Source organism: Drosophila miranda, chromosome 4, assembly GCF_003369915.1.
Source record: "Drosophila miranda strain MSH22 chromosome 4, D.miranda_PacBio2.1, whole genome shotgun sequence".
Lineage (NCBI taxonomy): Eukaryota > Metazoa > Arthropoda > Insecta > Diptera > Drosophilidae > Drosophila > Drosophila miranda.
This window is the reverse complement of record NC_046677.1, coordinates 25,130,449-25,142,145: the sequence shown is the minus strand read 5'-3', so window position 1 is coordinate 25,142,145 and position 11,697 is coordinate 25,130,449. Positions and strand designations below refer to the sequence as shown.

General features: G+C 38.6%; 1 protein-coding gene across 6 annotated transcripts in view; it reads left to right on the top strand.

Annotated features, from left to right (window-relative positions):
- Positions 1-3,965: 3,965 nt before the first annotated feature.
- The window catches only part of LOC108162024 (restin homolog), a 32,512-nt gene continuing 24,780 nt past the window's right edge, over positions 3,966-11,697 (top strand). For 2 of the 6 annotated variants that reach the window (XM_017296536.2, XM_017296534.2), the window contains exons 1-2: positions 3,979-4,689; positions 4,813-5,220. In XM_017296536.2, coding sequence (XP_017152025.1) covers positions 4,902-5,220 — 319 coding nt within the window. In that variant the 5' untranslated portion in view covers positions 3,979-4,689; positions 4,813-4,901. Of the gene's footprint in view, positions 4,690-4,812; positions 5,221-11,697 lie in introns of all 6 variants that reach the window. The other 4 variants (XM_017296535.2, XM_017296533.2, XM_017296517.2 and 1 more) reach the window with 3 other exon arrangements.

Below are 11,697 nucleotides of genomic sequence, written 5' to 3'. Positions count from 1 at the left end.
TGTACTGCTTAAATTGGAATTTCATGTAGTTGAGCTTGATGCAGACAAAAGAGGCAGACAACGTAGGTGCGGTGGTTTAACCCTCAATCGAGGGTCCGATAAATTCGCATCCCAGCAGTCGCACTGTCGCCTGGTTAAGGATGCTGCTGCTGTTATTTTGTTGTATCAGTTTGGACCTAACCCCCAGGCCATTTCTTCAGTCTGCTCTATCGGCAAAGAGGGGTCGAGAGGGGAGAGCCGTGACTTTGCTAAAATCTAGGAGGCAAGGCCCAGACAGAGCCAGAATCTTATTGCTGCCAGTCATGACCCTATGTGTCCTATGACTTGTAAATCTTTCCATTTTTTGCTCAATTTCAAATTTAAATTGTTCTTTTATTATTTGGAGTAAGATTTAACGCAAATAAACAAATTTGTATGGTTCCCTTATCAATGGACAATTGTACAGCCTTTTACTATTCGAAACCGATATTATATATTAAAACACACGCACATATGCTTTCAAAGTTATAAAAAAGCCACTTTATAAAGATATATACTTTTACTTTATAGCCCCAGAGCCACATACGAGTTTACCTTAGGACTGAACTGGGCAAAATATTGAGTTAGTAACTCTGAATTTGTGGAGACAACATCTAAACGGAACTCGAAAAAATTAAAATTGAATAAAAAGTTCGGAATTTAATACAAGTGAAAAAGTGAAGTTCAAATTCAAAAAGACAGCGTTTCCATTTTATTTATATATTTGCGTTAATTATTCTTCAATACTTAAAACAAATTTTTACGAATATAGCCCCAGAGCCACATACGATATTACCTTAGGACTGAATTGGGCAAAATATTGAGTTAGTAACTCTGAATTTGTGGAGACAACATCTCAACGGAACTCGAAAAAATCAAAATTGAATAAAAAGTTCGGAATTTAGTACAAGTGAAAAAGTGAAGTTCAAATTCAAAAAGACAGCGTTTCCATTTTATTTATATATTTGCGTTAATTATTCGTCAATACTTTACTTTTAATGGTAAGTTAAAGAACATAGAAACATAGGCCAAACGGCCGTACGCACAGGCCACGTTCTCCACGCCAGTAACAATGTCGTCGTATAGCGAAAGGCATACGTTTCAGTTTACTCCGTCGTACCCGCAGCTTGCCAACGATGAGGATGACGATACCGCGTTGTTGAAAGAGATATAAGCGGAAATTAATTCAAACGTAGGAATTTTCCTTCCAAAAAACCGCAAGCTCTTGTCGATGCATGGCGTTTAAAAAAAGTCAGCAACGGATCCGGCGAGCAAATCAAAAAAAATCAGAGGAAGAAAACAAGAAATTAGGAAAGACCCGAGGATGGATTGAAGGCTGCTATGAAGTGTGAAAAATCTTGCAAAAACTTGTGATAGACTTGCAAGTGGGGGATGCTCCTGTCGGGAGTTAATCTGAAAATTGCACCCAAGTGTGGCATGGGAATAATGGCATGAAGAAATTCTTTTGTGTGGATAGAGTATCGAGGCGGGATTGTCAGCGGAAGCGCATGCGGCGCTCGGATCTCGAGTACGGCCAGTAGCGATGCAACCATGACTAATTTGTGCCGATGACGAAACCTTCGGCCCTGCCAACATTAACAACTTTTAAGTACTCCCATTTATTTGGACAAAACAAAATGGTAATTTTTGTGCGCTTAATATTTTAAACTGAAAGTGAACTATATTTTGAAAACCGCGTATATAATTTGAAAATGGGTGGGTTTCTTGCCTCTGATTTGCATGAGTACAGACGTCGCTTCGTGCACCTCTCCTCTCTCGGGGATCGAGTTGAAGGATAGGTGACACACTCATATACAATAGTTGGAAAATTGAGGATATACACTATAGATATTATGACATTAATTTTTTAAGTAAACATTTTTTTTAAAGATAGGCCGGCGGAGCATATTGCGGCGCTGAGGCCGCAAACCTCCGCAAACCTCCGCAAACCTGAGGAGCGGTGTGGTAGACAGAAGTAAGATGTATAAAAATTTGTTAGTGCGAGTATGGCTGGTATGCATGGTATTAATGTTTAAAGCGTGGCGGTTGTGAAAAACTGCGACGGCGGCGGCGTGGCAGCCCCATATTTATAGGCGACGGCGCTCTGCCTCTGTCGGCAGCGCTGCTCTCAGCCTACATATCAGAGACGGCACTAGTGCTGCCGATTACGCTCTTTTCCCGCAGATGTGGCTTTTTTTTATGACCAAGCGGGGGAAATTTCTATAAATATCGTAGGAATGCGAATCAGAAGCTAGCCCTTCAGAGCTGGTTAAGTTAATGAAAATTCTATAAAATACATAATAAATATCACTTTATCACAAAATGGTTGACACCGTTATTAACGCTTTTTTTTATATTTAGATTGAGATTGAATTTTCAGTTTTTTTTCGATTGTTTTCAAGCTAGAAACTGTTTTTTTTTTCTAATAAAAAGCGGGCAGCACTGGTCGGCACGCAGCACAGCACTCACATATTTTAGTGCGTTTGTGTGCGCAGGCACACGAAGCCAAAACGTATCTTGCTTTACACTGAAAAAATTGAATTCATATAAAGGAAGATGCTTTGCGCCAAACAAAATAAAAAAAAAAAAATTCTTAGGAAACATTAGAATAGTATTTCTCTCCCATCTATAAGAAGAAATTTAGATTTAGATTCCGGTAATTTCGAAGCACGCACAACCCCTATAAGTTCCTTGTGCCTCTCAAAAAAAACCAATGAGCAGCGAGTTGAAATATGTTGGCTAATCAAGCATTGCGCACCGCCATCCATGTTTTCAAAAAAGGAAAAACGATCATCCCACTTTACGTTGAACATTTTTTTCAGTGTAAAATTTCATTTTCACAAATAATCACGACTGACTTCTCTGCCGCTGCGGTCGTTTGTGCATAGTCCGACTGTTCGTGTATATATACATATACATGATATGTATATATGTAATACATATGCAAATAAGCAGCGGCAGCATGGAGCTGGATTGGTCTCTGCAACTGCGCTTGGATTCTGCCGGCCCATGGTGAAATAAGGTGACCATGCGTGTCAAATCGTCGAAAGAGGTTGTATAGCGTGTGCGAATAGACTTGTTAACAGAAAACAATAAAAATAATATGCAATGTGAAATATGAAATGTGGGAACCTGTTGAATTGCTAAGCGTATGGACATTAATGAACTGAATTTATGGTTTTGTTGGATTTAACCGAACCTACGGTATTTCATTTCCGATTTCCGTTGTGGTGCTGCTGCTGAGATGGCGGGGAGATATCGGAAACCGCTGAAATTTTTGAATAAAATAGGTGTGACCCTAGCTAACAACTACCAAAATATCAGTACATTGTCTCATCGATATAACGCCGAAATAATATATCGATAGCTGCATTGCAAGCTCTCCAAAAAGTCCATCCCTAAGTCAGTAACACAACAAAATTCCATCGCAACCAGAGTGACAGGTATTTTTAATACTTTTCGGCATTTTTTGAGGTCAAAATTGAACCGACGGTATATTTTAGCGCAGTTCAAGTGAAAGATATCGTGGTGTTTTTGGAAATTCAAAGGAAAGATGGCATGGATCTACAATAAAAATTTACAATCATTAATATTTTCAAGTAGTTGAACTATTTAAATATAGGGTACTTAAGTGGGCTAAGTTCGGTTTTTCATCATATGAGACGCAATACTGTTGTTCAGGACCCAAATTGGGGCAAATACAATCAAAGTCAAGTATTTAATAAGCCAGTCAAGTAGAAAATTGATTCATTATTCAGATAAAATTATGTGGGTAGGGCTGAGAGATCCATCTAGCTAGTAATAATCGACGCTAGTAATATCAAAAACGAGGAATATGTATAACAAAACTTGAATTCGTCAGTATTCGGTATTCTTTGCAAATGAGACGGTATATTTTGGTATATTTCTAAGGGTCGGACGGTATTTTTGATCGAAAATTCCGCGGTCACACTTAGTCAGTACAAACAACAACAAAATTCCAACGCAACGAAAAAGTTGTCAAAACTCGGAGATTAGCTTAAAAATATTAGTTACAGTGTGTAAATATAGCCGCGTAGCTTGTTGGAAACGTTTCGTATAGCACGGTGTCGAAATAAAAGACCAATCTCTTATCCGATTCGTGTACTCGTACCGTACCTTGCCCACAATCCCCAACCCCCTCTCCCATGCGTCCCATAACTGTGTCAACTGCAACGTCGCGTGTGTGAGTGCTTCCCTTGCGCGCGTGTGTGTGTGTTTGTGCAAAGAGTGCACCAATTGATAAGCAATTTATTTCAATCTAAATATAATTAAATTTAAAACAATCTGTGCATATCATATCCCAAAATCGTATATATGTACATACATACATACGTATACATATATAATTGTGTAAGCCTTATAAATAGATCGCATCATTTATGCAGATCTTGAGTTCCGCATTTTTTTGAATTTATAACGAAGCAACAACAACACAAGCGGGTTTTTTTGTTTATTTTTCAAGACCACCACCGAAAAAAGCAATACCGCTCCAATCAGCTGTTGGAGAGCGGCTAAGAGAGAGAGAGGCCTGTATGTGCGCGCCAAAAACGACACTTTAACGCACAGTGGGTTGATGCCTGTTTAAAGCTGATGAAAATCTTTACAGCTAAGAAAAAAGAAGAATTAAAGAAAAGTCTACATTTATTCCAGGTAAGTGCCAGATTTCTAAAATAGAAAATAATTTCTGTACATATAACATGACTTAACTGTCTATTTTATTCCCTTGACTGAAAATATTCTAAACTGAAAATAAATGTTGATACTTCACGACAGTTTTTATATTGTTTTTAAGTCCGTTGTTGTACGCGTGTGATCCAATCAAGTAACAAGTGAAACAAAGTAGGATAAAAAAATAGTGCAAAATGAGTGATATTTCGCCGGATACTCCTGCGGAAGGAGCAGCAGCAACGCCACCAGCAGAATCGCCAGCAGCAGCGGCACCAGTGGAACCAGCAACAGAATCGTCAGACTCCGAGCTGACGGTGGTTGCTTCAAGGATACCAGCTCCCAGCATTCGCTCGAATATACCAACGCCCGCCTCCTTCGTGACCGGAGCAGCACCCACCAGCAGGCTGAAGGCGCCCTCCAACTTCGGGTCCACGACCTCCATCAGTTCCGTGTCGAAGATTGGGCGACCCTGCTGCAATCACACAACGCCCAAGTCGGGCCCACCTCCCAGAGGTGAGTTCTATCTACAAATTATCTATAGATCTCTATGGTTTCAGGTATGGTGAGGGGTTTGAATGGGGAAGCAAATACAAATTGCATGGAACCTAGATGATCCTATTCGCTTATAAATCAGTGTATATACAGTAAAACTTTGTTAAGAGGACAGATACTATAAGCATTTGCTTTTCAAATACTTACTCATGGAAGGTGTATTCCGAACCAAAATAGCATTAATAATGTTCTAAGGCTAAGTGTTCAAAGAGCCACGCGACATGTGACCTTCATCTTGTTTTGTTTTTGTTTTCTGGATTTAATAATGATCCGATCGCGAGGTTTTTCAGCAAGTAGATATCTCAGCTCTTTATAATTTCCTATATCGATGAAGTAAATTAGTGTCTGGGAATTAATAAAAAGTCCCCGCACGTCTCAGAAGATATCCATCCTATTTATGAGAGGTGCCATCGGTATTTGTGGGTTTTTTTTTTGGGAAGAGTCAAGGATTCCTATAAATAACGTTGCTGGAATCACTAGAATTACATAGAAACTGTGTTTTGTGAGTGTGTGTGGAATGATTCTCGGGATTTTGGATTTGAAAACGTTAATCTTAAAAATGTGCAATTAATTAAAAAATTTGCAATGCATGATGTCCATTATTTGATACCCTAGATCTCAATCCTTTACATTGAGCAGCAGCTGATATTGCTATTGCCCAATTATTTTGTTAATATGCCTGTCCGCATAAAAGTCCGAACAGTATTCCCTAGGCTACATTTTTAAATTTTTTTCCGTTTTTCACTAGTCGAAAGTGTTATTGTGTTTGTATTTCATTAATTTCTACTACTAAGAAATGCCTATTGAAATTTGAATAGTAATTTGATGCTTCACAGAACTGCAGCTTACCTGTACAGATATTCGTACGTCTATGTAAATCGAAATAATTTACCAACTTCGAACTATGTCATTTGGGAACTGCACTAAATCTGTGTTTACATTGGGGCTCAATCGATTCAGCTGTCATTCCGGTTATAAGCAACTGTAGCCGCAACTCGTACAGAGGCACGCACAAGATATAGACTATACACAGAAGTAAAAGCAAATATATATAGAGGCAATGATCTAATAGAAACGATGATGATGATGATACACCCACACAGTTGCTAAAGATACATATTTATAAGAGAATTATATTTTGAGTGCATTTTTATTGCACTACATTTGACCTCCATGACATTATCAAAGATCTTAAATGAAAAACAATTTCTGCTCAGGGAAAAGTCTTCTTTCTGAGGGATCACTTCTCACTGAATTGACTTGTAGGCAGTTCTCATAATTCCCCTCATCAACTTATCAACCGTTTTGTTTTGCCAACAAATATTTCACTTAATTATGGAAACCACTTGAAAACTCCAACGCACAAGACAGAAATAAGCAAACAAACAAATTGCCACTCGCCCACTCTGCGGCGACTCTCGATTATAATTATAGACCACCGAAAAAGTGTAAGGTAAGGAGAATTATGGCCAATTAATTGAGTGCCTGCTACCATTTAATTGAGCCGCCTTTTGTGGCACATTTCAACAGGCACGTAACAACCGCAACAACCGACCCTCGACCGTCGACCGTCGACCGTCGACACCGACCCACTAGCCTATATAGCAAACGATCTGTCTAACGAGCCATCGATCAGCGGATCATTCGATGGGTTTTCTATTACACAAACACCCGCTCCATATCCACAAATTGACAGTCTCAATGCAACCGCAAAATCCGTACAATAGAAAGCCCGGGCGGTCGGGCCAATAGTTGGTCAAAAAATAAAAATAGAGCAATAGCAGAGGCAATATTGTAAAATATTTCATTGTAAACTGAATCACGAGCTCTACATGGAATACATTCGCACTCGTAGATACAAAATACAGTGCGTTACAAAATTATACGACGATGTGGATAGATTGCGCACGGGATGAGATTTCGACGGAGAACTTTTTTGGGAATTAAATTTATTTTGATACATGTTGCTATACGTACATTTCAATGAATTCCATTATATTATTTTACGTTGAAACGTATCTGAAACTATTTGATGACTGATCTTACTTTTCGATGAGTTTTTTTGCACTCCAAAGAAAGAGATCTCAACATTTCCCTTTCAGAATGGTGGCACCAAGACATAACTTTATTGAAAGGCTTTATTGGTCTATTAAAATGATCAATACATATTGCATATTGTAATATTAATAAAATGCAATCAGAACCACCATTAGCCTTGGTATTAGATTCGCTTAAAAATCTGTTTGAGATTGAATCATGTGCAAGCGAAGCTTTATATTTTCTAGAGCCTGCCTTTGAGTACCGAAACGTACTGTATCTGTACCTGTGTATGTATCTGTCACTCATCTCTCGCACGGCCCGGCACAGCACTTCAATGTCACGCGAATGAGACGACCTGGGGACCGGCCGGCAAGTCTCTCGATCTTTCTCTGCCCCTCTTTCGCTTTCTTATAATTGAATTTGCTCTGGCGATGACACAGAATTTAACGTTCTATTTAAACACAGACACACATTCAGATACAAACTTAGATACATGTATGTGTGTTTGATTTTTTCACTGCGCATTTGTGATGCCTTGTTCCGTTCTCGTCGTTTGATCTGATCTGTCTCTCTGCGGTCTGGGTGTCGGTCTAGGGGTCTGAGCCCGGACTCGTGGATGAGCTTATGTCACTTTTATTGATTTCGATCGGAACAGAAAGTGGGGCCGGGGCCACTCTCCCTCCTGCTTCTGCTCCTCCCCCATAGAACTGAAAGCTCATTTGTCTTGGACTTAAGATCGTATCGGGGGGCCTAATGGATGAGCGCTGTCTCGAAATGGGGATTACTCCGTTAGATTCCGCTTTGTTTTCGGATCCAGTGGGAGAGTAAATATTGATGTTTTGATTAACAATTTTTGTTTGGGCATTAACTATTTGACTTGGACCATTGATGGAGTCGTCAACATTTTCGTGTTTTAATTAAAGACACGTGGTGGATAAACCAACAAATGGTCCCAAAGATAATAAATCTGTTAATGAGATTAGACCAAAAAACGATTGAGGATTGTTAGCATTGTAATTTATATTTTACCATATTTACATCACAATTCCATCAAAAAAAGGTTACAATTCACGGATGATGGCGATTTGAAAGGAATGCGGCCGTTTGCTTATGGAAAATTTGTACACAAAACCATCGTCATTCGTGAAATGTTGCAGCCTGTTTCTTGGAGTTCTAAATGAGCTGTTTTAGCTGCATTTGGCCCAATAAATAATAGAGAATTTTCATAGATATTTTTCATATTATTATGTGTTTTTTTCTTCTTTTAAAAACTGTTTACTCTGACTCTGAAAAATGTTTAATCAAAAGCATCCGCTACAGATTGTTCCTCTATTTTTCAGAGCTAATTCAAAGCTGAATCGAAGAATCTAAAAATAATTGACTTTGATTATCGCATTCTCTCTTTCATTTAAGAATTTAATCTCTCGTGCAAAACGTGCAAGAAACTGCACGAAATGCGTGTAATTTCCACTTGGAATCTCAAAATAAATTTAGACACGGTGCGTTGTAGAGAGAGTGACTCAGAACTCGGGGATGCCATTTTAAAAGTACTTACACGCGATTCTTAAAGTTTACCAAAACATTGTTCAACATTTTTAAGTCTCTTTGGAGGGCTCTACTTGTACAAAGCAGACTCCTGTGACATGGATCTCTCAATCTCACACGGATCTCTATGTCGCCAAACAATTTCCCTTAGAAAATCTTTGAGTTTTTTCTCAAGTGAACCATATCCCAAAAGATTTCTTAAAATTTCCACAGATATAAGACCATTCTTCAGTAATCTTCTTAATGACTTCTCTGGTTCTTTCTTGTGTTCATTCATGGATAAAAGCTGAAAGCCCAAAGCCGTTAAGACCCAGACAGACACCACTATAGGGGCGCCAAGAGAGCGATCAATCATAGATCGTAAAGAAAAGCAAAGCCCAGAGAAACACAGACGAAATATTGTAATAATAACGTGGACATGTGGCAACGCTTTGGCCGTGCGAGTAGCTCTGCATTTGTTTGCAAAATTTATTAAGCTGTCTGGTCTGTCCGCAGTGTAAAAATAAAAAGTACACGGCAACAACAATTCTTTTTACGGCTCTTTTTCTTACGCGTGGCCCAACGCACACACAGAAAAAGCGGAGCAGAGCGGAGCCATTGCCACACTCTCTCGCAAACACACACACAGAGACCGAAGCACTCCGCAACAAAGCTTGGGTTTTGGCAAGCTCTCTCTCTTTCAATATCTCTCTCTCAGCTGGCACAAAGCTTGCGGTGCCATTCGCCATGTGGGCTCCGGGGCTGGGACTTTTTTGTTACTCCAACGACTTCTCGCGATACGGACGTGTTTGGCGCGCGACTGCGGCTCAGATGGCAACCAATTGAACTCGATCGGCTCTATACTATAGCATCCATATAGTGACAACGCAAACGAAAACTGACTCAAAATCAAGAGGCACATATAACAGAAACTTAATTTCTTTTGTTATAAAGCGCAGATAAGGTGATTTAATGAAACAAAAAATTAGAGACAGAGAGAGAGTGAAACGACGAGAACGAACACTTTCGAATGAACTGTAAAAGCAAAAGTGTTTGTGTGCTGTGACCCTTGGAGAAAGGGAATTTTTGCCAAGGATATTTTTGGCAAACTACTTCAAAAAGCCAACGTGTATGTGTGTGTGTGTTGTGCGATTTCTTCGCCTGATTCCTGTCTTTAGATATTAGGGAAATTAGGGAATTTTATTCCCTGATAAGAAACAGTGCAAAAGTAGTGTACAGTGCATCCTAGGATCTGTTGTCCTCTCTCTAACTGGTTGCTGTCCTGAATGGGAATTTATTTATTTTTGAGAATATCCTGCCCAAGAACTCCACGTAAAAGCTGAAGCAAAAGTGAATGTGATCCCTTGATCTTTCCCTGGGTTGCTGTCCTTGCTGTTTGTACCCAAAAAAAAGGGAATTTATTTATTTATGGAAATTGTATAGTTTTTGCATTCATTATGCACTTTTGTTTCATATTTTCTTGAGTGACAGCCTTTGACCTTGTACTCAAAATTTATTCTTTTGTTAACATGGTTTTTTGTGTGAAAATAATGGCCACATTTTGATTTTGCTTTCATCGGCAGGCTGTTGCCTCAGAAATATTTATTTTTGTGATATTTGTGTTCTCAGACAAGCCCAGAATTGGTTTCTTTTCTTGAATTATTTTTTATTGCATTTGCCGATAAGATATTGATTTGGCAACATTTATTGTAGTTTCCTATCATTTTGTTTGTTTAGTTGTTTTGGGTTTGGCCCCCAGTGTAAAATAATTTTTTAGTCTGGGCATAGGCTCATGGAACTTTCAAATGTGTAATGAAATTGTGACTAATATTTCGGGGGAATATTTTCTCACGGCTGCGGAAAAAATTAAGTATTTTTTAATTGGCAGGACAATTAAAAAGTTAAAAATATGTAAAAAAAAGACTACAAGAAAAGGTTATTAAAAGTTATGAAAATCAATGAAAATAAATATTTATTGCACGTTTCAAACTTCAATTCGAAATTGCTTTAAAACTATTATTGAGCAATAAACAATTGTATCTAACAGATGAAATCTAAGAAACTGGTCTCTGTAAACTTAAAAGTGTTGTTCCCTTTGTTCCGCCAAAGTAGTTTACCCTTTGACCTTTATGGCACTCGTCCAACCACTCTGTTGGGGCCCCGTTGCCCCTCACACCTCTATCGTTGCAAATTTTACGAAACCAATCGGGGATTTTCCGCCTGTATCCGCCTGTTTTCCTGTTTACAGTCACTTGGAAAAGTCAACCGATGACTTGTACTCGTAAATGGGACACCAAACGCGTGTCCCCCAACCTCTTGCCTCGCATTAAGATGGCGGATAACCTTAAGGCATTCTATATCTATCTATAATTAATATCTACGAATATCTGTGCAACAACAAAATTCAAAACTACAACAAAAGTCTATTGCCGAAACACAACGACGAGCGAACGAACGAACGTCGCTCGCTTGTGGATTGTATTGAAAATTTGCGGTTAACCGCTAATTAGATATAAAAATGTTGTTATTGTTAAACAAGATGCAGATACAGAGATGCAGAGATGGAGAGGCTTAGACAGATACAGATGCAAATAAAAAGATACAGCGACAAATGCTGATTTTAGTCTATAAATATATACAAAACTTTTTTTGGCATGGACTTTCACAGTCGCAATAAAATATTATAATATGGCCATCTCTGTTCATTGATTTTTGATTTTTCTGCAATTTCTTTAAGGTTTTCTTTGATGCAGAGATTGTTGGGTATAAAGTTACCATTGGCTACAAAAGTATCCCCATTTTGAGAGTGCTTTTCTGTTTAGATACTTTTGATATTTAGTGCAAATAAAAATCTTACCCCCGAGGTAATCGCAA